Source organism: Microtus oregoni, unplaced genomic scaffold, assembly GCF_018167655.1.
Source record: "Microtus oregoni isolate MIOR12 unplaced genomic scaffold, Mior012 000004F_ref0000308, whole genome shotgun sequence".
Classification (NCBI taxonomy): Eukaryota; Metazoa; Chordata; class Mammalia; order Rodentia; family Cricetidae; genus Microtus; species Microtus oregoni.
In genome coordinates, this window is record NW_024543063.1 from 28809696 (window position 1) to 28832002 (window position 22307).

The 22307-nt window shown below is 48.9% G+C and overlaps 1 protein-coding gene across 1 annotated transcript in view; it reads right to left on the reverse strand.

Annotated features, from left to right (window-relative positions):
• The window catches only part of Disc1 (DISC1 scaffold protein), a 165039-nt gene that overhangs the window by 19045 nt on the left and 123687 nt on the right, over nucleotides 1-22307 (reverse strand). Inside the window, exons 11-12 of the mRNA XM_041650521.1 lie at nucleotides 22060-22120; nucleotides 1659-1932 (exon numbers count right to left, since the gene is read on the reverse strand). Coding sequence (XP_041506455.1) covers nucleotides 1659-1932; nucleotides 22060-22120 — 335 coding nt within the window. The remainder of the gene's footprint in view (nucleotides 1-1658; nucleotides 1933-22059; nucleotides 22121-22307) is intronic.

A 22307-nucleotide genomic window follows, 5' to 3' on the forward strand; every position in this document is an offset into this window, starting at 1 on the left:
CAAGTGCTCTTGCTTACACAGCAAGCTCTCTGCCCGCTGAGCCCACGCTGTTGCTGGTGTTATATCAGTGGATAAAGAGATGAAGTCTCCCAGCAGCAGAAACAGAACCGGAGCAGAGACCCCAAGCTGAGGCCTCTCCTCCTCTGACCACTCTGAGTCTTGAGCTAAGACCACCTGTTCTCATATTCAGTCCTGATTCTTAGCAGGAAGACAATGTCACAGCTTCCCCAAGGGGACAATGTTCCTGGGCTACCTCAGTGCACACCTGAGACCACAGACAGCATCAAACCCAAAGACAACAATGTTTCATATGTAGACCTGTCTGTGACAAAGCTTGACTTATAAATTAGACATGGTCAGAGATTAACAGCAGCACACTCTTTAAAATAAAACAACTATAACAAAATGCTGTCCTCTCACCCTAAAGAGGCTCTGCTGGCCTCAGGCTCCTGGGATAGACTCATGACTTACGATGGCCCATGCCTTCCTAGTGCGATGTTGGCTCCCTGAGAAGTTGTTAAGTATTTAGCAAACGCTGCTTCTATTCCGGAGAGAACACTGGGTAGCACAGGGGCTCTACTTCAAGCCTACCCAGCTGAGGGACCCAGAGTGACTGGGACACTACTCATCTCTCCATGGGGACATGTGTTCAAATACAGGACCAGGGTCAGCCCTCAGACACTGCAGACACAGCGGCCGGATGTTACCCTAAGCACAGGGCACAGGTCTGTAATGTAACGGCGCTGGTCCTAATGGGGGCAGGAGGCTCCGTGGATTGGCTGGGATGATCTCCCCACCCACCCTCCCATCTTGCTGAGACCTGGCAAAGACAAAGGAAGGGGTGCAATGAGGGTTTAAGGTCAAAGTGAGAGAGCATGAGCCAGGCATCAGCTTTAGTCAGCTTCCTCCTTACAGAACCTATGGGAAGGGTACCCGGAAGCCACCAAACGAGCTCAGGAGCCTCAGAGGGGAGGAAGGCAGGTAACTAGGGAGCCACTCTGGACTCAGGGCAGGAGGGGGATGGAAAGTTGGGGAAACGGGGTGTGAGGGAGCCTTCCCCACTTGTCAGGGTCAGCCTCTGACTTAAAAGATTAAGTAAAATCACGTTCTAACGGAAACAAACACATCAGGCCAAACAACAGGGCTCTCTGCTCTTGGTTTTGCTTTGACTTCATGCAAACAGGAACCACAAACATTCATCATGATCTGTTTTTGGTGAACATGACAACATGTATACATTAGAATACATGTATACATTAGAATGTTTGAATTCCTAAATGATATATTGTAATCTATAGGCTCTAGAGATACAATGAAACATATGATGTATAATACACGTTCTACATATCAACCTATATTATATATGATTGATAGTGTATACTATATATTATTCTATATTAATTACCTTATTCTATAATGAATTAAAACAATGGGGACATCTAAACTGAAAAAAAGCTAATGTTCCAAGCTTTTCTCTTTGCTCTTCTATGTTTTAAGCTTCAAAAAGTTATATACTATTTTGTTATCATATTCTAGAGTTATATAAACTTTGGGAACTTTATGAGGGTCTATAGCCCCCCCCCCCCGGTTCTGTTTGTTCTTATCCCCAAGCTCCACACAAGGGACCCCTGACAAAGCCACGCCCACACAGGACAAACCTCCTTCTGTTGGCCTCCAGCACCGTGTGGTAAAGGGGCTGAGTGAGTGTTCCTCTCACAGGACTCTTGCGAGGGGGTTTTCTCCTCTTCGGGGTGGGGTCTTGGGTGGACAGCCAGGGAGGCTGTCCAGGTGGCCTCTCCTACGCTGTCCACCTGCTTCTCATCTTCTGCATGCGGACCACTGCCTGCTTCCTGGAGCCACAGGCTCTGCACCAGAAGCTGACAGGCCTCCAAGTCGGCTTCCCACACTCTAGCAAGCAGCGGGCACCTGCAGCTAAGACAGAAGGAAGCAGACATGGAAATTAGCTCCGTGATTGGTTCATGCTTCCCATCTCCCACTCCAGAACACTTTACAGAAAAAAAAAAATCAACCTGGGGACATAGAGGGACCACAATCTCTCCCTAGCTTGGTGACATTCAGGTGGGTCCTTCTTAGGTTTGGGCTTCCAAGAACAGCCACCCTGTATGGCACACCTGTTGGATCTCTTTGAGTCAACAAAGCCGCCCAGCTCTGCCTACCCACAGGCTTCTGCAGGTGCTGGTTCACTACCTGGAATGTCACCCCACTAGCAAATCCTCATCCACTGACACACAGATAACCTGGACCCCGGTCAGTAGGGGCCAATGCCGCCTGCCACCTGCCATCCCACCCCACCCAGCAGCACACACTCACTCATGCTCCCCTCACAGAATCACAGTGTGTGCGACTCAGCTTACACAGCCTGTGTTTGGGGGAAGCCCCGCACCCCCGTCCTGGGAGGTGGAGACTGGAGCATCTCTGGGGTTTCCCGAGCAGTGACTCTCATGGGAATGGCAAGCCCCAAGTCCAGCGAATGACCCTGTCTCAAAAATAAGCGGAGAGAAATAAAATACCTATTGTCAATTTGCATGCGGCGCATGTCCGCACATGCGCGCAGTGCAAACCAAATCTATGGCATCAGAAGTCAAACTAGGAGAAAACTTTGGGAGAAGGAGGTCATCACAAGGAGAGCACTGGGGGCTCTGGGTGCTGGTGGTCCCGCCAGTGCCGTGTTGTATGAAATCTCATCAAGTAGGACACGTGATACCTGCTCATTCGTGTTCCGTGCTAACCCAAAGTAACAAAAAGGAGATGGTAGTTTTCTGTGCTAGGCCCCGCCCCGTGCAGGAGGGAGGAGGGATCTGGGGTGGGACAGTCCTTAGCAAGCCTGGGCCTGGTCAGCTCCCTGGCTCCTCATTCTAGCCAATTCGATAGATAGAAGGTGGTGCCTTGGGGTCTGGATTTGCATCACCCCAGACAACCTCTGTAGGTGCCCACTGCCTGCCCGCTCTTTTCTCGAGTCCCACTCTGTTCCCGAGACACTTGATGGAGACATTTCATTACTAGTCAATTGCTGGCAGTCTTATCATCAACTCAACTTTCCCATTTCTTTTTAAAGATTAACTTTTATGTGTCTATGTGCCCTTGAGGGCAGGGGCCTGTAGAGGGCAGAAGAGGGCCCTGGGGCCCTGGAACCGGAGTCACAGGCAGTGTGAGCCTCCTGACATGGGTGCCGGGAACTAAACTTGGGTCCTGTCTAAGAACAAGTGCTCTTAACTGCTGAACCATCTCTCCAGGGCAAGCTTTCCATTTCTTTGTGCCTGTTTTCATATTTTCTATCCTGGGTGGAAATTAGTCCCATTTTTGTATAGAATTGAAATGCAGTGTTATATGCTTGTTCATATTTTTAAGAGTTTTTAGTGTGTGTGTGTGTGTGTGTGTGTGTGTGTACACATGCACATGTGTGCTATGATGCATGTGTGGATGTCAGAAGAATGATTTGGGAGTTGATTCTCTACTATGGGTTCAGGGGATAAAACTCAGGTTGCCAGACTTACAAGGCAAGCACTGTGACCCACTGAGCCATCTCTCAGCCCATTGTTCATAATTTAAAAAAAAAAAACACTTTAAAATCATTTATTCTTGAAGTCACCTCTCCTTTCTGTACTGTGTGGGATATTTTTGACTTTGTCCAGTCTTATTGGAAGCTTGCTATTTGCGTTGGTTTGAATGAGAATGTCCCCAGTAGAATCATATGTTGAAATGTTTGGTCCCCAGTTGGTAAAACTAGAAAGAATTGGAGGTGTGGTCTTGTCAGAGGAAGGGTGTCACTGGGGACGGGCTTTGCGGTTTCAAAAGCCCATGACATTTCAAGTGAGTGCTCGCGCTCTCTCTCCTCTCCTCTCCTCTCCTCTCCTCTCCTCTCCTCTCCTCCCTTCTCCTCTCCTCTCCTCCTCCTCTCTCTCTCTCTCTCTCTCTCTCTCTCTCTCTCTCTCTCTCTCTCTCTCTCATCAGATGTGAGCTCCCAGCTGTTCTCCAGCCCCAGGCCTCCCTGCCTGCCGCCATGCTTCCTGCCTTGATGGCCGTGGACTCACCTCTGAAACTGTAAGTCAATAAAACCTTTCTTCGATGTGTCGCTTTGGTCATGGTGTCTTTCCACAGCAACAGAGCAGTAACTAAGACCCTGTTTTATTAGTTGTTTGAAGACATTCCCTTTGCATCATCAATCCTGGGCATTGATTTTCAGTCTCGCCTCCATCGGCTTCTGGTCCTATCTTTACATCTCTTTCGTCCTTCTGTGGATTTATTATCTTACCCTTTATTGCTTCTCTTGAGCCTCTGCCTCATTTTTCTCTTTCTGACCTTTCTTCTACTCTTGCTCTCTTAATCTTCTAATTTAGGTTCTTAAGAGTTTATATTTTTGTCTGAGCAATTCTCTAACCATATCCATCCCATATTTGTACATTTAAATCTTCAAGTATTAAATACTTTAAAATATACCAAAAAAAGCTGGAAATGAATTTCAAAACCCTATGTGCTTGCTATCGGACTTGGTGATCTTTAATATTTCTTAGGCTGGCACGAGACTAATTTCCAGAATTGATAACTTTATCCTCCAGCAGACTTAATATAGAGTCTCTGTCTTCCTTCTTCCCTGCCTATTTAAATTGAAGGTATTTACTAGCGTGCTTTCCAGCTTGGGGCCCAATGCAGTGATAGCTTCTCTGTGGCTCCTGGGCCCTATGAGCCAGTGGGATCATGGGATAGGGCCGGTGGGAATCATGGGATAGGGCCAGTAGGAATCATGGGGTAAGCTGCAGGTCTCTTTTGGCTCCCAAGGAAAGAAGTCAACAATTCCCCTTGTTAACTCCTGTAATGCCACGATGATTGATGAATGTGGTGTGTCTCCTGCTTGAATATGGGACTGGCCCCGAGCTCTCTCTAGAACACACTAGCCAAAGTCTAGGTGCCAGTTTCAGAGGTGCAAGTCATGCGGTAATTCAAATATATGGCCGTGAGACGGCACTGTCCCTTGTAGGCCACGTGATAATTTCTTCAAGGGCTGGGTTTCTGAGGCATCTGCTCCTTGCATCTGTTTGTACTAAAGGGAGTCATGGTTGGTGTGGAAGTGGTGAGATGCCTGCTCTTCTTGCCCAGGAAAGAAATTGGGTCATTTACAAAAACTGCTTTACCAATGAATGGCTCTGAGCCACCCAGCTGCCTGAGAGCAGGGATGATGTTTTGAGCAGTAACGAGGTGGCTTAGAGGCCTGAACCTTAGTGCCTGCTCTGGGTAGAGACCTGAGACCCAGCCCTGCTCTTCCTTTCTCAAAAGCTGAAGGAGGCCTAACAAATCAATCAACCACAACCATGCCCTACTCCTAGGGGGACTGAGAGTGGTCATGCTTTGTTGGGGATGGTGATGGCATGCAGGGATGGGGGGGGGTCGCCTGCCTCTCTACTGAGGAAGTAGAACATCCCGGTCATAGTGGCTCATGGGTGTAACCCCAGTACTTGTGAGGCTGAGGCAGAAGGATTATAGTGAGTTCAACTCCAGCCTTGATTACATAATGATTTCTGGACTACCCTGGGCTAGAGTGAGATGCTGTCTCAAACAAAAACAAAAACTGGGGACCCTGAGTTCTAGCACAGATGTCTGTAATCTTGTCACTAACCCACCTCTCCTGATTGACTCTCATTTAAAGGAACAGAACAGTTTCTCTGGAAACTTTGAAAACCATCAGTGTTATCAAAGTAAATCTGCTGGCCTGGCCTGTCACCTGGGTACCCTATCCCTTTAAGAGACAAGCCCTGCCCACTCCCAATCTCCTGCTTCAGGTGAAGGCAAACACATCTCCTGCCTCCTCTCCAGTTCTCTCTCTCAGTTCAGCCTTCCTCTGGAGTAGCAGCTTCTGCCTTGCTCCCTTTCCTCCTCCCCTCCCCACTTCTTTCTTTTCTTTCTCTCTCTTCTTCCCCCCCCCCAATAAACTCTACACCCAAGCTCTCTCTGCATGGCGTATCTGTCTATCTCCCACCCTTCAGGGGACCCAGGCAGCCTTGGGTCACCAGCGACATGAATAATAACAATCAGGTCCTTTTACAGACCCATAATAGAGGAAAACATTCACCCAGAGAGAAGGGTGATGGCTCTAAACTCTCAACAGAAGCCACTGATGCCTGGGTCTGTATTCTTTCTACTCCCTGGGCAACCTAGTCTCCAATAGAGAGAAAATGCCACTACTATAAATGTTTAAGTTTTATTCTTTGATTTATTTTTTATTAATTAAATTTTTTTAAAATTTATGTGTATGGGTGTTTTGTCCGCATGCATATTTGTGAACCATGTGTATGCTTGGTGTCTGCAATGGCTCCAGAAGGACATCCAAGCCCCTGGACTGAGTCACAGAGAGTAGTGAGCTGCCTAGTCGGTGCTGGGAACTGACCCTGGACCATCTGCAAACACAGTCAGTGCTCTTAATCACTGAGCCATCTCTCTGGCCTGTCCTTTAATTCCTAAGGAAGACACTTAATCTTATTTTACTTTGTGTGTATCTGTACACACATGTAGAGGCCAGAGATCAACCTCCAGTGCCTTCCTCAGTCACTGTCCACCTTGGTTTTTAAAGGGTCTCTCACTGAACCTGGAGTTTGCCGATTCAGCTATGATGATTGGCTGGCAAGTCCCAGGGATCTGCCCTTCTCTGCCTTTCCAGTGCTGAGATTTCCAGCATGTACCGAGCCTACAGGATGAAACTGCTTACACTCAAGGCTGCTCTTCTCCTCTCTAGAAACACCCTCACAGATATGCCTACAGGTATAGGTGGAGTTTTCCTGTCCTAACTGCCTGCTCCCTAATAACCTGCAGCTGCTTCCCAAATAAATGACTCGGAGACTTAATACAAAATATAGCTGTTTGGCCAATAGCTCAGGCTTATTACTAACTAGATCTTACAGCTAAATTCATTTCTATTAATCTATGTGCTACACCAAGACTTGTGGCTTTTACCTCTATCCCATTTTGTGTGTCTAATTTGTTTTCCATCTGGCCAGCGACTCTTCTGACTCCACCCTTCCTCCTCCCATTATTCTCAGTTTGACTTTCCCACCTAACTTTATCCTGTTCAGCCATTGGCCAGCCAGTTTGCTTATTAAACCAATTATAGCAACATATATTCACAATAAACAGAAGGATTATTCCACAGCACAGAAGTATATTGTAATTTCCTAGTCACTTCTCAAATCCAACCAAATTGACAATTCAGACTAAGCCCCCATATCCACAGTTACTGGATGGCGCTGTGGGTATATTATGTCATTATGTCATTTAGTGCCCAAACAACCTCACATTGTAGTAATTAGAGGTTTCAAAACATACTTTCAACCCTGCCATTCCTACAGTCAGACATCCAGTGTTTATCCTTTCTCTGGGATCTGGGCTAACCTTGTCCACAGAGCACATGTCGGCTTTATGGGAACAAGGCTCAGAACTGCTACGAGTGAAGGGTCACATGGTTTTCACCTAGTACTTCTTGGACTCTTGCCCGGTGAGACAGTTGTCCATGCTGGAGACACTGGGCTGGATGGACCATGGGCAATGGCCCTGGAACCTCATCTGATGGCTACTGCTGGCATGTGACCTGAAGGCACCCCCTTGGGGGAGGGTCTGTCTTACTAAGACACCCCCATATCCATGTCTCACCAGCTGTGAGCAGAACGGAGTGCTGTGTTGGAGCAGAACTCTGCTGTGCTGGTGAAGGAGTCCAGGTGTCTCCGAACTCACACACAAGCATGGCTGGCTTCCCTTTCTTATTATGGTAAAGCCAGCCAGCCATGGGTGGCATAAACACTTCCAAAGCTGCAGATTAGCAACAATGTGCAGAAACAGGAGCCCTACTTCCCTTCCTGTTCTTGTGATAAAACACTGAGCAACTGAAGGGAGGAAGCATCTATTTGGCTTACGTTCACAGTCTATCACTGAGGGAAGTCTGGGGAGGCACTCAAAGGTAGGCCTGCTGGCTTTTCCTACAGTGTTACCTTCAGCCTGGGAAGTCACTCGCAGCCAAGGAAGCACAGCAGGAACCAAGGAGAAGGTTTGCTTGCTGGCTCTCTTTCAGACTTAAATTCAGCTGACTTTTTATATAGCCCATGGCCATTTTTCTGGGGAATGGGGCTCCCCACAGTGGGCTGGACCCTCCTATATCAATTAATCAAGTCAATCCCTCACAGACATACCCATGGGCCAACCTGATCTGGGCGATTCTTCAATTTAGACTCCCTTCCCAGGTGACTTTGGGATGTGCCAAGTGGAGACAGCAGTGTGTGTTTTTACTTGTCCACTTTCACCATTGTGTAGTTGGACAGGGACGTAACTGGACGGACAGTTTCAAGGAGGAAGTATTAAGTATCCTGGTTTAGGATATGAACCCCAGCCTTCAGGTGCTCCCATTCCATCAGCTTGTGAGAGGTACAGATGTCTGGCAACTTGGCAGGCTCCAGGGTCACCCAGGAGACATCCGCTGGACGTGTGCTTGCTCTGGACCCTTCTATACCGCTTTCTGTGTGTTCCTCGGATGCCATCAGAATGGCCCTTTCACCCTTCCAGAAGAGACACATGGTTTCTAACGACAGGTGGTTATTTTTTGTGCCTTTTAATCTCTCAAATTGTCTCTCATTAAATCCCAGCCCTAACTGGTCAGTGGGTAAAATCGGACTTGGCAACGTACCCTGGATGACTCAAGTCTGATCCCTGAACAGAGTGAAAGAACAGAGGTGACTCTTAAAATCTGTCTTGCAAGATCTCCTGAGTAAATTGGGAGCATGGAGACCTTGGGAGAGGGTTGAAGGGGAGGGGAGAGGCAGGGAGGGGAGCAGAGAAAAATGTAGAGCTCAATAAAAATCAATAAAAAATAAAATAAATAAAATCTGTTCTGACCTTCACATGCAGGTCATGGAATCCAATAACTCTTACTACTACTACTATGACTTTTATTATTATTATTGATGCTGTCATTATTATTTTAAAATCTAACCTGTTCTTTAAGGTCAATATCAAAACCCCTATTATCCTTATCTCCCCAAACTCCACACTCAAGCATGTTGCCTTCCTCTGAACCATATGGCATCTGGCAGGGTTCTTAATATAACCACATCACATTTCATTCCACTGGTCAGACACATGCCTTCCTTTTCATATTTAAAGGGGCTCCTGAATATTTCATGCCCCCCTTCTTTAAATCCCAGGAAGGTGTTACTCACCACAGGTGCTCAGGAATGACCTAATGAACTGAACAAACATCCAGGGAAGCTGGAAACATATCCATCCTCATAAAGGTCACCAGAGGGAGGCCTTCCTTGTGAGTAACTGTTACGAAACGACTACATTAAAAATTAAAGTCTCAGAGTAAACAAGGGATAAACCATTCTAGCTGGCTTCTCAGCTGCTCAAGAACCAAACACTATTTTCAAATTATCTGCACAATGTTGAAATGGCAGAAACTTTTCTAAGCAACTGAAAAGGACAAAACTGACATCTGTAGATATATGTGAATATATGTATGCATGCATATGTTGAGGTTTGAATATATAAAATAAGATCAAGGTACCAGAAAACCTGGTGTCTTGTAAGGGAACAACTCCTCGTGATGGTCCTGTCTAGCTGCATTCCTCATGTGGCGGGAGAAGCAAGGACCACTTGCTAATGGATGCTAATGTTCATCATCATTGATGAGGGCTACACCCTGGTGGCCACTGCCCTGAAGATTAAGGATCAGGATTTTAACTGAGACATGCCATAGATAGTCAAACCATAGCAGATTGTTTAAAGGTTTGCAATTTGTAGAAGAAGGACCAGGAGAAAGTGGAGGTAGATGGGGGAGAAGAGGAGGGAGAGGATGAGAAAGGAGGGGAGGAAGAAGGGGAGAGGAAAAGGAGGGTAAAGCTGAGGAAGAAAAGGAGAAGAAGTGGAAGGGGATTGATGTGCATACAGATCACCTTAAGTCACTTGGGAAATCTTGTTGAAATCCAATTTTCTGACCTGTGTAGTTCAAAGGGGTGGTGTGTGACGTCAGTGTTGGCACCCTATGGGACACACGGTGACACTGATGAGTGATAGCCACTGTGTCCCAGTACCAAAAGCTTCAAATGCAAAGAGATCTGAACTGGCCCAGGTGCTAACACAGTACCTACAACACCACACACACAGGCTCAGGTGGGTACGTCCGACGTGCCCGTAAATCCCCTTGGAGTTTCTCACAAACTTGTTTGCCATGCTGAAAACCTAGGAGTTCTGCTCAGCTCCAAAGCCTCCGACCGCAGTTGAGGCAAAGGCGCCCCAGTGCCCACACCCGTCCGGTTTGTGAGAAAGGAAACCAACCCTCTTGGTGCAGCTTCCATCTACCACCTCTGGAAAATCATCTCCAAAATGCAAAGATAGCCAGGAACTGAGTCTATTTACACAGAATTGTGGGGCGCCCATTACACATGTACAGGGAAGAGCAAGTGCAGGAGGCACCATCACCCTAGGACCCAGCAGGTCTCCGCTGAACAAAAGGTCAGTGTGTCAGGGCATCGCTGGGGCAACAGGCTGAGATGAAATCTGGGACCTGCTGGAGCCCAGGGCAGACGCACAATTGTACCAAGGAATTGTGTGCAGACATCTCTATCTATCCAGGCACACAGTATCATAACGGCTGAAATCTAAATTGAAGTCTAAAAATAGCACAATAAAATTCCTTCCTTCCTTCACTCCAGAGAGAGCAAGTGGGCTGGCATCCACAGCTGCAGGGCACGGCTGACTTCCGGAGTTCACACGGGCAGAACAGTTACACAACTGCCCCATCTTGTGAACACATCGCCCATCCCAGAAAATGAGGAAGCAGGAGCAATTACCCGGTTGGTGGAAAGCGATCATGGATATTTGATTATAGTTATTAATGGGGAGAACAGGAGGCAGACTGCTGAGCGGAAGGCAAGCACTAAGTGAATGTGTATGAGATTCCTGGAGGGGGATTAATTTCTGTTTGCTTTTCATCTCTCAGCTACCATCTGAATGTGACATCAAGTCTAAGCGTGGCCTGTCACATCCTTATCAGTATTCAGTGCCACTGCACGCTGGCCACATTATCTCCGCTGGATGTACCAAACGACGGGTCTCTTGCTGTGGGGATCGTTTTCTTCCGATTCTAATGCGGGACTGATGGGGCTGGCGACTGGCTTCTTGGAGGTGGGAGACGTACCTCCAAGTGTCAGAGAGACATTCCTCAAGCAAATATTTATCCCTCTGTGTGTTTTCCGCTGGTGCTGAGCACACAATACTAATCTGGAGGGCGCATGAGCCATGATCAACCTCTCTGCCCCATCAGAGGATGCTGGGCTTCCTCTGCATCTCAGCCATGAGATCTTAAGCTTCTTAGGCAAAGCCAGGTGTCCCACTGTCCTTTTGCCTGTGGTGTGGCATTGCGGTCTCTGTGTAAGGTTACATAAACCATATCCAATGGCACAGCGCACAGCGCACAGCGCTGGACCATGCTTTGTTCTGTTCTCCTCTCCAGCCAGAGACCATGAAGGGTTTATCCAGCTCTTCGCAGGGCTGTCTCTCCATGGTTTAGAGACTGTTCTGAGGTTTGTCTTTCTCTGGGTTTAGCAGACCGAAGGACCCCAGAGTCCATCAGTTCATGCTGGAAAGACTCTTATCGCCCTACTGCTGCAATCTGTTACTTTCACACAAAAAGCGGGCTGCTCTCACATTTGATTGTACAGTCCAGTGGGGAGGGAGGCATCCACTAAAAAACAACCAAAACGACAACAGCCAGGAGATCACCTGGTGGTGCTAATAATTGTGAGGGGTCAGGAGGTCAAAAGCGGCATAAACACTGTAAGAAGTCAAGATATGTGGGATACTCCTTGAACCCCACCTGAAATTAGCACCATCTTTCTTGGAATTAGATTATCTGAACATCGGTCCACTGGCTGTTCTAAGAGAGTTCTTAGGCAGACTAAAGGATCTTCAGGTTCCAGGCTTCTGCATAAATGTCCACCAGGTGTATCTAACCTGCAGCCTGCAAGCCGCCTGTGGCCAAGGGTAGCTGAGAGTATTGCCCAACACACTGGAAACTTACTTAAAACACAAGAGAATTATGATATCATTTTTGGGCAGGATCCTTGACAGTCAACTTTGTAGATGAATATGCTATGTCACAATGTCAAAAAGCCCCTCCTGGATGCTGACACCCTGGAAAACCAAGATGGGACCATGTTCTCTCTGAGACTGTTGACTTAAACTTGGCCAACTCCCACCCTTATCAAAAGGATCCACGGTAGCCACTTAACTGACAGAGTCAGGCAGACTCCAGGGGAGACCTGACAAAGAGATGTGGGAGACACCCTCCAAAAACGCATCTCTCCTTCACACTCCAGTGAGTCACACAAATGAGCACACCTGTGCCGCCGCCAGCCTCTGGGGCCACTTCCATCCCGTAATGCCAGCACTGACAAACACCATCATCAGAACAAGAGCAACTCCGCTGAGAGCAATGAATCAAGAAATACACAAAAGAGTCAATTAAGACAGGCTCGACTTGTCTGAAGCAGCCTACCGGCCTGCGCCTGTGGAAGGCAGCGGCTGTAAGCCCCAGAGGAGCCCACAGCACTGTGTACTGTCGAATTTATAGAGCGATAAAGGGAATAACTCGGACTGATGGCTCCATGTAGCTGCTTTGTCCAGGAAATAATGATATGATTTCTACTGGAGACTTAAAAATTTTAATCACATTTATTTATTTGCGTGCGTGTGTGTGCTCACATGTGTGTGTGCGTGTGTGTGCTCACATGTGTGTGTGCATGTGTGCGTGTGTGTGCGCGTGTGCGTGTGTGTGCTCGCATGTGTGTGCGTGTGTGTGCATGTGTGCGTGTGTGTGCGCGTGTGCGTGTGTGTGTGCTCGCATGTGTGTGCGTGTGTGTGCACGTGTGCGTGTGTGTGTGTGCTCGCATGTTGTGTGTGCGTGTGTGTGCATGTGTGCGTGTGTGTGTGCTCGCATGTGTGTGTACACGTGTGTGTGTGCATGTGTGTGTGCTCGCATGTGTGTGCATGTGTGTGCATGTGTGTGCATGTGTGTGCACGTGTGCATGTGTGTGTGCTCGCATGTGTGTGTGCGTGTGTGTGCACGTGTGTGTGCACGTGTGTGTGTGCTCGCATGTGTGTGCGTGTGCATACCCCCCCACATACTTGTATATGCTACGATTTACATGTGGAGGTTAAGAAAACAACTTGAAGAAATTGGTTTTCTCCTACCAAGCGGGTCCCCAGGGTCAAACTCAGGTCATCAGGCTTAATGACTTCTCCTGGAGTAAGTGCAGCTCACTGCTAAGGGATTGGAGGACCATCTCAGGGGGTGAAGCACTTGTGGCACAAGAATGGGGACTTGAGGTCGGATCGTGCACACACGCACACACACGCACACACGCGCACACACACGCACACATGCACACACACGCACACGTGCACACACACGCACACGTGCACACACACGCACACACATGCGAGCACACACACATGTGAGCACACACGCACACACACACATGTGAGCACACACACGCACACAAATAAATAAATGTGATTAAAATTTTTAAGTCTCCAGTAGAAATCATATCATTATTTCCTGGACAAAGCAGCTACACGGAGCCATCAGTCCCAGAACCCCCCAGAAAGGCAGGTATGCTGATACATGTCTATAACCTCATACACAAGCACAGAGCTGAGTTTCATGATGGATGAGGCTGGGGCGCTCTCCTTTAGAACATTAGAAAACCACATACAACTGTAGGAGTTCCAGAAATGTCATCTTTGTGGCAGCAGCAGCGCCAGCAACACCAGCAACACCACCAGCAACACCAGCAATACCAGCAACACCAGAAATACCAGCAACACCAGCAGCAGCACCAGCAACACCAGCAGCAGCACCAGCAACACCAGCAATACCAGCAACACCAGAAATACCAGCAACACCAGCAACACCAGCATCAGTACCAGCAGCAGCAGCACCAGCACCACCAGCAGCAGCAGCACCAGCAGCAACACCAGCAACACCACCAGCAACACCAGCAACATCAGCACCAGCAGCACCAGCACCAACAGCAACACCAGCAACACCACCAGCAACACCAGCAGCAGCAGCAGCAGCAAAAGCAGAAGCAACGGGACTAGTTTCCACCTGAGCCGGCCATGGTGAGGGATCTAGAGCCCCATCCTGTGTGATGTCAAGCTGTAAGGATATGGAGCCTGGTATCTTTGACTCTGGACTCATCCTTCATCACCGGTGCTCTATCAGCAGCCGTGTGACACAGGCAGGCAGCAGGGCAGGCAGGAGGAAGCGGGAGCAGACTGACTCACAGAACCCCACGCTTGGGTGATGCTGTGTCAGCCCTGTGTTCACCGTGGCAGTGGCACAGGCTCACAGGCGACATGCACAAGGGTCACTGACAGCCTTGGGAATGCCCACCATCCAGAGCCATGGGTCTCACCCTCTGGGTTGTGACTCCTGTGGGGTCGCATAACCCTCTCACAGGGGTCACATATCAGATATCTACATATGATTTAAAACAGAAGCAAAATTATAGTTATGAAGTAGCAGTGAAAATAATTTTATGGTTGGGGAGGTCACCACTACATGAAGAACTATGTTAAAGAGTTACAGCATTAGGAAGGTTGAGAACACAGCTCTAGAGCGAGTGTCTGAGAGCCTCCCCCAGCAGCAGGGATCTTAGAACGCATGTCAGAATCACAGGTTCACATCACAGTATCAAATCAAACTATCATGCGGTCTCAATGCTTCCTTGAGTCATTAAAAAGTCTTCTCAGGGCTGGAGAGATGGCTCAGCAGTTAAGAACACTGGCTGCTCTTCCAGAGGACCCAGGTTCAATTTCCATCACCCATATGGCTGCTCATAACTGTCTGTAGCCCCAGCTCCAAGTGATTCAACACCCTCACATAGATAAATGTGCAGGCAAAACACCTGTGCACATAAAATAAATAGTTAAAAATAAGGGCATTTAAAAAAAAGGTCTCCTTTAATTAAAGACAGAAGTCTCCGTCCTTAATATATTGACTCGAGTTTAACATCTCTTTAAGATTTCTCTGTTCCTGGCTAAACACATCAAAGAGACACAAGCTGGACTTTTGCCTTGAGTGTGGTAAACTCATCTGTGATTGGATACTCCCTGTTAATTAGTAATTATCTTTCTTTGTTGTGTGTCTTTTCTTGAGACAGGGTCTCACTGTAGCCCAGGCTAGCCTCAAACTCACTACGTGCACTATGTAACTGAGGCTGATTTTGAACCCCTAATCCTCCGGCCTTCACCCTCCAAGTGCTAGGACTATAGGATGCACCACTGCACCGCCTTGTGACAGCTGCCCTGGAATGTGAGGGATGACATGGGCGATGTTGTTTGGAAGCGTCCGCTGCTCTGACCCGGCTCTGCCTTCTTGAATCAGAGCGTTTATGCTGAACTGCACAGACCCTAGTGAGACCAACCCATTTCCAGGCTCTTTCTAAAGTGGCTCCCTTCTTAGGAACGTCTAAGGGCTGCCAAGTGCTGTGGGAGGCTGCTTATGCCTCTGCCCGAAAGCAGCCATGTTCCTGTACCACCCACGCATGCTCCTGTAAGCAAGCCCAATAGACTCACTGCTCCACCAGGCTGGACTTGGGTAGAGTTGTTTCCTTATTCTGTCCCTGGGGCCCTATCTGGGGTGAATGAACATTTGTGCACCTGCCCCCAGGAAAAGCCATGCAACACCAGGCTAGCTTTAAAAACAGTCTCCTGTCTACCTATCTGTCACCAGTATCAAGGACAAAGAGAACGATGACAGTACCCAACCCCTCCTCACACGGATTCACTCAGTGCTGACACCATGTCACCCAGGGGTCCTCCTGGCACGATGCCCAGGGTTACTTCAGGTCTCTCTTTATCCACCCTCTTCTCTACGTACATTTCCACCATCTCTGGGAACTATCAAAGGAGAGGTAGAAGAGGGAGTTGTTACAGCCCCAGATGTTCTTGGAGGTCCACAAAGGGTCACTGTGCAGAGACACAGAGCCTAGGAGACACAAACAGCTGATTCTTGCCCAGGGCTATACAAGGTCAGGGCTCAGCATCTCACATGCTCCACTACCAGGTGAGGCTGGGATGCTCTCTAGGATGCTATGTGTGGGGACCACTGCAGGCTCTCGGTCTCCCTCGGAGCCACGGACAGGGACTCAATTATCACAAGTCTTTTCTTTTCCTTCCGCCCTCTGCCGGAGCTGTTGGCGGTGTCTGGCCAAAGGGCGGGCAGCAGAAAGAGCAGACGGCTTAGATAATTGAGGTGGAGAGCTCGCCACGACCTTGAGACTCACCAGGAAGATGGCAGAGTCTCTCTTGCTTTTAGAAAATAAGGATTGATTTCCATGTGGAACTGTATGAATACCCTTGTGTGTGCATGTGTATAGCCGGAGAGGCCAAAGGACAACCACCTTATTTTCTAAGTCAGGGTCTCTCACTGACTTGGAACTTGAGAAGCAGTAGAGGCCAGTGAGCACCACAAGCCCTCACATCTCTCCCTCCCCAGTGCTGGGGTGAAAGGATCTGCTGCCGCATCTGGCTTCTTCAAAAGTGGGTTCTGGGCACTGAATTCAGGTCGGCACTTTCCTGACTGAGCAGCCGCACCATCGCTCAAAGCAGATTCTTTTCATTCCATCATTTAATGGTGTTCCACTGCTACGGATGAATAGTAGCTCTCATTTGTCCGGTCGTTATTGTGTATGAGACGCATTCTTTATCTTCTTCCGTAATTGTCTCATTTTTACGATAGAAAAAGGCGGCTTGAAGAGATGTATTGTCTAGTGTACAGCCACTGCTCAGAAGTGAGCGCGTTCAAATCTAGACAGTCTTGTTCCTGAACCCATACACCCCCTACCCCACTCTCCACAGCAACCAGGAGACTCCCTCACAAGTCCCTGCCTAGACGACTCCTCCAGCCTGACCCCGGATTTGAGGGTGCACACTGCAGCCATCAAGTTCAAGGATGGAAGCGGACACAGTCTTGTGTGATCTGAGGCTAAGGGAGAGGCGGACAGGTGACAGGACGGACAGAGGAAGCAGAAGTCAGCCAGGGCCATGTGACAGAGGGTCAGCCGTACCCTGCAGGAAAGATGAACTTTGGCCAAGTTAGAAACCAAAAGAGCGCCGCCTCCTCCAGCCTGTACCCTTGGCCTGCTCTGGTCCGACAGAGTCAGCTGAGCAGAGTTCCCGCTAGGGGTGGAGGGAGACACAGAACAGGAAAGAACGGAGGCTCCCTCTGTCTGAGGCTGTCAGGCATCCCCACACCTGCATTCCTCTCCTCTGTCGGGGTGACAGGCTCCTGGGACAGCCAGCTCTGTATTTCCCTACTGCTGTATTTACGATCATTTCCACCATAGTACTAGGAAGAAAGGTGATGTGGGTTCAAAGGGATGCTTCCAGATGCTGAGGAACTTGCATGGCTCGGAATACAGAGCCCATCTGAGGGACCTCAGAGGACTTCACACCACTATGCCAAACTCCTGTTAAGTGGCAGGTAGTGGGATCTGCCAGAAGGGCTGTAAACCGCTGGCAGCTGTGTGCTGGGATGGATATGAACTGGTCCCTGCATTCTCACCAGGAGGCACCAGGAAATGACCACCCGGAGTTCAAAATCCCTCTGCCCTCTTTTCTTTTCCAAGACCAACTCCTGTTCTTCCTTCCTTGATGAGGAGACAAGCAGACCAGAAATGGGGAGTTCCCTTGCCTAGAAAGTAGCACCATTCTCTTCCACAGGCCTCTCTTTTCAGCATATGTCCACTGAGTCAGGTCATTTGAACACGCCCTCCAGGATTTGCTTCATATGCGGTGTGCATGTACTGCTGGATGTATGCGATACTAATAGATATAAAATCTCAACCAGTAAAACAGAAGCACGAGACAGAAATTCTAGAACCTTCCAGAACCTTCTCCCTGCTCCTCTGGAAACAACTGCTGCAGTTACCGCTGGAGAGCAGACAACTGGCTTATGTCAGTGAGTGACAGATTCTGGGAGTCTTGTGGGGTACAACTAGGCCTTTCTCTGAGTACCATGCGAGGCTCAGGACACTGTAGGCTACAGGCCCACAGCTCCCATTCGGCTGACTGCCAGCACTGGGGGCTCTCCGCTTGAAGGCAGACTGCTGGTGTGAGCGACTGAGAACATGTCCAGGAGCCCTGGTAGATACTCCATGGCTTACTGAACCCTCCTGGGATTTGTTAGCTGAGTAACCTTCCCAGCTACCATTGCCTGTGAGGGCATTCATGTAGAAGTTTCAAGATAAATTAGTAGGTAAACGTTAGGTTTTTAAGAAAGAATCACATCTGCTCTAGAGAGAAGTCATAGAGCTCTTTATTTCAAAATAAATTTCAGATAAGACACCTGGGTTCTCGAGTGCTCCTACCACAAGCCAGAGGCACACACAGGGGCTTCTGAGCACCTCACATCCAGAGAAGACGCCAGGGTCTTTGCTGCTTTGACTCTGAAAGTCTGAGTCACCCTCAAGTAAACACTTGAGAGATGAAGTAGCGTGCAAGGGCAGAAAAATAAACCAGCAGCCTCTGAAGTGCCCTGATGGTTTGCAGCAAAGGCTTCAGATCCAGCTCCAGGCAAACAAAGCAGAGAGAGTGGAGACCGGCTGGAAAGGTAAAGAATGTTCCCCAACCATGCATACAATGGACATCATGCACACGAATAGAGAAAGCCAGCATGCGCACCCTGGGGCAGGGGCAGGTGAGAACTGGCCCTGACAACCAGAGGGACCAGTCTTTCATTGGACAATAAGCATTTCCCCTCTGCAGTGGTTACAACACAAGATATGAGATTGTTATAACAAATGTACTTCATCTACAGAGGAAAGGAGAGGGGCAGAGGGGAAAGGGAGAAGAGAGAAAGAGGAGAGTGGAGAAAGGAAGAGAGAAATTTCTGTGTTGATCCCTGGGTATTACCCCTCTTGTTTTGAGAGTGGGGGAAGGAGGAGAGGGAAGGGGGGAGATAGATAGATAGATAGATAGATAGATAGATAGATAGATAGATAGATAGATGGATGTGGGGGCACCTCTCACTGGCCAGTTACTCCAATATGGCTTGGCCAGTGACTCCCAGGGACTCACTCACCTGTCTCCATCTCCCAAGCGCTGAAATTACAAGTACACCTGGCCATAGCTGGTCCCTTTAGTCAACCTGGAGGCTGGGTACCAAGCACAAGTCCTCACGGTTTCAGAGCAAGCACTTCACCAACTGAGCTATCTCTCTAGCCCCAAAGGAAAAACCTCTGAGCCAAGAAGAGTTGTGGTGAGCACTTTTGATCTCAGCCCTCGGGAGGCTGAAGTGAGAGGACCTTGAGTTGAAGGCAAGCCTAGGCTACAGAAAGAGACCGCCTCAGAAAACCACAGGCGAAAGCAAGGATTCTTTAAATATTACCGTTGACTCTGCGGAAAAGCTCACAGAGAATATGTGATAATTGAGAAGATGGGAATTAAAGCAGAGCTCAGCCCTGAGGGGAAAGGAGCTAAACTAACACATCCCACAGTGCTGTCACCTCTGAAACAGCCTGAAGGGGAATGGGAAGTGGGTGAGGCTCTTTGGAGTGGCTTTGTTTTGCTTTTTAACATTCTGCTGTGAATCAGACTGGATACCGAGGCAAACGGGTTTGGACATGGGATGCTTTGAGTTTTAACCTTAGCAGCCAAGAATAAAGCTTCAGGGGCTGGGGAAATGGCTCAGTGGTTAGAACACTAGATGTTCTCCCAGAGAAGCCAGGTTTAGTTCCCAGCACCCACAGGGCAGCTCACAACCATCTGTAACTCTAGTCCCAGGGAATACAGAGAGGTTTTCTGGCCTCTGTGGACATCGTACTTGTGTGGGGCACAGACATGCGTGCGAGCAAAACACCCGTACACAGAAAATAAAAATAAATAGAGCTTCAAGAGGTAACTGCTACTGATCCACTGCTTTTTTCCCCCTCAAGACAGATTTCTCTGTAACTTTGGAACCTATCCTGGAACTAGTTCTTGTAGACCAGGCTGGCCTCGAACTCACAGAGATCTGCCTGCCTCTGCCTCCTGAGTGCTGGGATTAAAGGCGTGCGCCACCATTGCCTGGCTTGATCCATTGATTCTTAACCTACATAACTGTCGGTTTAGCACATGGCAGACAGCGTGCTGGCCTTTAATGAGACTGAGGGTGCTTCTCAGGAGGTTGGCCTGCCAAAGTTGGACAGAATTCTCGGAGCAAATAGTGGCTGTGGCTCTGGATATTAAAAAGACAGCAGGAGGTGGCAGGAGGATGCCACAGAAAATCGCTTCTGTGCTGAGTCCTGGATGAGCATGAACCAGATCACACAGGGAATGGGCTGGTTGGGCCACCCTGGAGGCAGAAGGCCGCTGCCAGAGCAGAGGGAGTCATATGTCATCCAGTGAGAAACATGGTTCTACTGGCAAGGTAGATCTCTGGGGCACCTCGGAGGCTGATGGGACTCAAAACCAAACATGTGGAGGAGAGAGAAGCCAGCTTGAAGTCTGAACCCGCACTAGGAAGCAGGTCGGGTGCCCACACGTAGAAGCCCTGAGTGCAACCGTGCACAGATCAGCGCAGTGCAAGGAGCCAGCCTGGATGTCTCCTGCTGAGTTATATCCACCTATCGGCAAAGACAGAGAGAGACCTTCCTCCCATCTGTAGCAAAAGACGCTGCCAATGGGCTGGTGAGGTGGCTCAGCACGGGCAACGAGCCCAGGGACCAGAGTTCCTTTGTCACCTGGAGCCCACTGAGTATAAGAAGAGAATTGACCCCTGCAAGTTATCTTGTGTGCCCCAGCACGTGCATGCCAACCCTTATACAGGAGGAGTGAATACACACAGGAAAGACAGCTAATCCTTCCTGAGGGTGGGTAGGTCGTAGGTGCAGAGCGCAGCTGGGGAGGTGTCTGTCTGTCTGTCTGTCTGTCTGTCAGTGCTCATGTTCTAGGGCAACAGGGTGCTGACCAAGAGTCTAAGACGACTGCAAGTGGCTTGCATGCCTGAAATAGAGGGTAGCAGGAATAAGATGGAGAGACGCGTGTCAGAAAGCCCCTCCCAGCACATGACAGGGCAGGAAAGCCAGCCTCAGATCCAAGCCCCTGAGCTACCTGTGTACGCTCCTGACAAATCCTGACAGCTGCCTTCCATCGACCGGCTCTGCCACCGCTTTCTCCAGGTCTCGGGGTGGCAAGGTCAGTTGGCAGGCGGAAGGACTTGGCTTGCAACCTGAGGCTAATCCCATGCCCCGGGGATGAATGCCTGGCCCTGCTCCCTGAAGGGAAAAGCCTCTGTACTGTCCCAGCAGACAAAGGTTTAAGGCAAATCTATTCCAGAGCCACTTAGCAATTTCCAAAATAGTAGCAAGATGTTTCCATAAAACCAAACTGGCTGCCAGGGAGGAAAAGCAGACTACATTGTCGAACTTGTTCCCTTAATTAGGACCAGATCCCGCTGGCTGGGGTTTATTTCCAGAAGTAGACATCCCCGAAAACCAGAAACAGCTTGACGTGCTGTGGCGTCGCTAATGCTTCTCCGATCTGAATTCCTAATTGGGTTTAAAAAAAAAAAAAAGCAACCAGGAATTTTCACGCTGGTTTTGATTTGGGATTCAAAACAGAACCTACAATGTACATTCCTACATTGTTCTGGGCATAAACTGGTTCCTAGTCCTTAAGCCCCCTTCAGAGGCTGACAGAGAAAGGAAAAGCAAACCACAGCATGAATCCTCAACTCAGTATCCCAAAGAGGCTTTTCTCGTTCGAAGATGTGAAAATGGCCCTGTGTTCTCACCAAGATGCATTTAAACACTCTAATCTATTCACTTTGTCAAGGGAGAGCCTGGGCTAGGAGACATTGGCACAGCACCTGCTCCTCCCCCCGGGGATGCAGAGGGCATTTTCCTGCTTTTCTTTGTTAACTTGCCGTAGAGACTGACCAGCCCAGTCCTTGCCTTACTGCATCCCCGATAAAGCAAGCAGATGCCCCCAGAGTCTGCAGGGCGAACAGCTCCTCACCTGCGCAGCCAGCCCTGCAGCATGTCCATGCACTTCACAGCGGCTGCCTTCACACTGGCTTCTGCAAGACAAAACCCAACGAGAGAGTGAGTGCAGCTGCATCCCAAACGGAGGGAAACCACGACTGCTCATTTAAAAGCCGAAAACAAAGGATTGTGGTCAAGGCTCTAACAAGAACAGCATGCTGCCTTGGAAAGCCCTCGGGTTCATCCACGTGGCTGCCTGGAGCCATGAACTGCAGCTGGAGT